Source organism: Corylus avellana, chromosome ca11 (assembly GCF_901000735.1).
Source record: "Corylus avellana chromosome ca11, CavTom2PMs-1.0".
In the NCBI taxonomy this organism is placed as follows: domain Eukaryota; kingdom Viridiplantae; phylum Streptophyta; class Magnoliopsida; order Fagales; family Betulaceae; genus Corylus; species Corylus avellana.
In genome coordinates, this window is record NC_081551.1 from 15,567,444 (window position 1) to 15,571,180 (window position 3,737).

The 3,737-nt window shown below is 36.4% G+C and overlaps 1 protein-coding gene across 1 annotated transcript; it reads left to right on the top strand.

Annotated features, from left to right (window-relative positions):
- Positions 1–964: 964 nt before the first annotated feature.
- Positions 965–3,529, top strand: LOC132165134 (probable glycosyltransferase At3g42180; the record flags this gene model as incomplete). The annotated part of the gene is made up of 4 exons (XM_059575629.1): positions 965–1,150; positions 1,234–1,388; positions 2,231–2,594; positions 2,864–3,529. Coding segments are annotated over 4 exons (1,371 nt in total), but the record flags the coding sequence as incomplete, so codon positions are not given.
- Between the last annotated feature and the right edge of the window lie 208 nt (positions 3,530–3,737).

Below are 3,737 nucleotides of genomic sequence, written 5' to 3' on the forward strand. Positions count from 1 at the left end.
ATGAAAAATCATCACATATGCTTGATTAGTATTAGCCGCGCGCCTTAGATTTTTATTAATGCCCTAGTGGGATTGGGTCAAGCTATGGCTCAGTCGGACTTGAAAGATTGCCTATGATTCCCACTAGTTAGGCCCCTCTTGTGCGGCTCTCGGCGAGTAGGTGTTACTATAATCACGCCTATATAGAATAGCCACAAATATTGGTCTTTCCGACCTCCATTCATGATGAGATTTTCTCTCAGCTATTGATTTAAAAACCTTGATATAATTATTAAAGCCAACCATTAAAATCATATGATTCTAAGAGGTTTACTATATTAATATTCGGAGTCTTTCAGAATTTAAAATTGATGCATTTAACGGTTTACATAATATAATATTATTTAAATATTTTAAAAGTGCTAACATTCACATAATATACACTGTTAAATCTATAAGCTTTTAATCCTAATTATCAAATAAATACTATATATCTATTTCATTTGAAAATGAGGTGATTGACTTACAAATCTCTCTTTCTCTCACTGATCTCTTGCTTTCTATGAGTTCATTATAGATATAATAACAGCAATTTTTGTGCCCTAATGTACTGAATAGCACCTATAATTTTGTGGGTGGAAACCGTTTTCTCCTTCTTTTGTTTTTTTTTTTTTTCCCTTGTTGCCTGGCAAAAGTTTACTACACATCAACGTACATAATTATAATTATCATATGTATTGGATTTATCGATATTGGTGAATGTTGTTTTATTTAAATGTAATTACGCGTAAATCACACGACTATGCCTTTCACAAGTCAAAAGCTTCCCCTTGTATAAATTTACAAGCAGCAGAAGTCGGCAAAAAGGCTGCAACTTCTCCCAGCACAAGAGTGAGAGAAAGAGATAGAGCTAGCTCAAGGCATGGCTGCAGGCTACAGCTGCTCCTTATCTTTTTTTTTACTTCCATCTTTTCTTCTCCTCCTCCTCCTCTTTCTCTTCCTCTTCTTCTCCTCTTCCTTAAACGAATACCATTCCACTCTCTCTCATTCTTCTTTCACCCCTTCCAATGTCAGAAAAACCAAACACACAACAACCCCAGATGGAGTAGTCTCATCAGCTTCTACGAACAAAAGCAGTACTGCACACAAGGTCATAAAAAACAACGTCAAAGTTCTTTATATATGCAAAGTCATGCATGTTTGTTTATGTTTGATGATTACCATTAATTAATTTTATATGTTTGTTATGAACAGAAGAAAAGTAGCTTAGAGAGAAATGAAGAAGATTTAGCTCAAGCAAGGGCAGCGATACGCGAAGCAGTGCGGTCAAGGAAGTACTATACTTCTGAGAAGAAAGAAACTTTTATCCCTAGAGGCTCCGTTTACAGAAATCCATATGCTTTTCATCAGTTAAGTTTATAAGATTCAACTTACTTTCTTTCGTTTCTTGCTTTGAAAGATATAAAAAAACTGAAATTTTCCCATTTAATTAGTGACTTTTGGTTTTCCTTGTTATTTTGGTTTGACTGTATCATTTTTGGGAGAATCGAGGAATCTCATTAGGAGGAAGAGTTTAATTTATTTTAAAAGCCTGTTTGGAATTGCGTTTGAATGGTCTAAAAGTGCTTTTAATACTCAAAAAGCTCGTTTGAAAAAAAAAAAAAAAAAAAAAAAACCTCGTTTGGTAAAAAAATTAAAAATGTTTTTAAGGGTCCAAAAAACATAAAAATAGCAAAAAATCACTTTTTGCAAAAGCTTAAAAATATTTTTGACTTAAAAGCTATATTTTTCAAACGCAATCACAAACATGTTCTAAGACATCTAACTTTTGTATGCAATAATAACATACAATTTACTATGAAATTAAATGTAATACTTCTATATATTTATTTTATATAAACACACACAAATACAGACACAATATGCATCAATGTGTTTATGTAAGTTCGTCCCCCCACGTTACAAGTCTTGGGTCCGCCCTTTATATAGCATTACTCTGTCCAGCAGATAAGCCTCATTAAAACTATTTACCCAAGTAAATGAGTGGGCAGCTCCAAATTTGTTCGGCCATTTCACATGTGGGTCTTATATTGACTATCTCATATTTGCTGTCTAGATTGCTAGCAATCTTAGCAACAAATTGCTAGAATCCGAACTCCCATAAAATCATACATCTCCATATGTCTTGTTTCCAGATATAATTAAATCTAATAAGTTCCAGAAACTAATGTTGCATTATAATAATGATCAGGAGCCACATAGAGATGGTGAAGAGGTTCAGGGTGTGGAGCTACAGCGAAGGAGAGCAGCCTTTAGTGCACAATGGGCCTGTAAACGACATATACGCCATAGAAGGCCAATTCATCTCAGAAATAGAAAGTGGGAAAATTTTCTGCAGAGCTAGCCACCCGGAAGAGGCGCACGTGTTTTTCCTGCCCTTAAGCGTAACCAACATTGTTGACTATGTTTATAAGCCTATTACCTCCGAAACTGATTTCCATCGTGATCGCCTGCAACACATTGTAATGGACTACATTAAGGTTGTAGCAGACAAGCATCCTTACTGGAACAGAAGCAATGGCGCCGACCATTTCATGCTTTCGTGTCACGATTGGGTACGTTGATTATATTCGATTTAAAGTTTGTACATCTAACGGTGTCAATTTCATATTTTCATAATTACCAGTTTTTCCAAAAGCTTAAGCTGATAGGAAAAAGTAATCACTTAATCATTACTTTAACACTCCTCATCACGTACAGAGTCAAGGTTCGATCCTATGACTTTTGGTTCTGATACCATGTTAAATTACCAGTTATCCCAAAATTTTAAGCTGGTAGGAAGATGTAAATTTAATCACTTAATTATTATTTTAACATCATGTAGGCACTAGATGTATCAGTTGCGAATCCTGAACTCTTTGAGAACTTCGTGAGGGTCCTATGCAATGCCAACACCTCTGAAGGATTCCGGCCGATAAGAGACGTCTCACTACCTGAAATTCACTTACTGTTTGGGACGCTCAGCACCGCGGTCCAAGGCCACGCACCAAGCGACCGCCCGATCCTCGCCTTCTTTGCCGGCCGGGCGCACGGAGACATCCGGAAATTCTTGTTTGAGCATTGGAAGGACAAAGATAGCGATGTACAAGTCCATGAGTATCTCCCTAAGGGCCCAAATTACATCAAAATAATGGGGCAGGTAAAGTATTGCTTGTGCCCTAGTGGGTTTGAAGTGGCAAGCCCTAGAGTAGTGGAAGCAATTTACATGGGGTGTGTGCCTGTGATCATCTCTGATGGCTATCATTTACCCTTCAGTGATGTGCTTAATTGGAACCAATTTTCAGTACAAATTGCTGTGGAGAGGATACCAGAGATCAAGACAATCTTACAAGGGATTCCCAATGAGAAGTACTTGAAAATGCAAAAGAAGGTATTGAAAGTGCAAAGGCATTTTGTGCTGAACCGGCCTGCTAAGCCATTTGATGCCATTCACATGGTTCTTCACTCTGTGTGGCTGAGGAGACTAAATTTTGCTCTTCCAACTTCATAAGCTGAGGAGGCATAATCTTAGTTTTTTTGTTTTTTTGAGTGAATTGTAATTTTTGGCCCACATGTAACCCTTAATATCTCTCTACAAAAGCAAATCTTTTAGTACAACATATATAAATAAACTTTTCAGCCATATGATTTGAGAACAATCTATTTTTATTATTTGTTTTTTATTTGCTCCGTACAAAATCACCTGAAACTCTTTTACA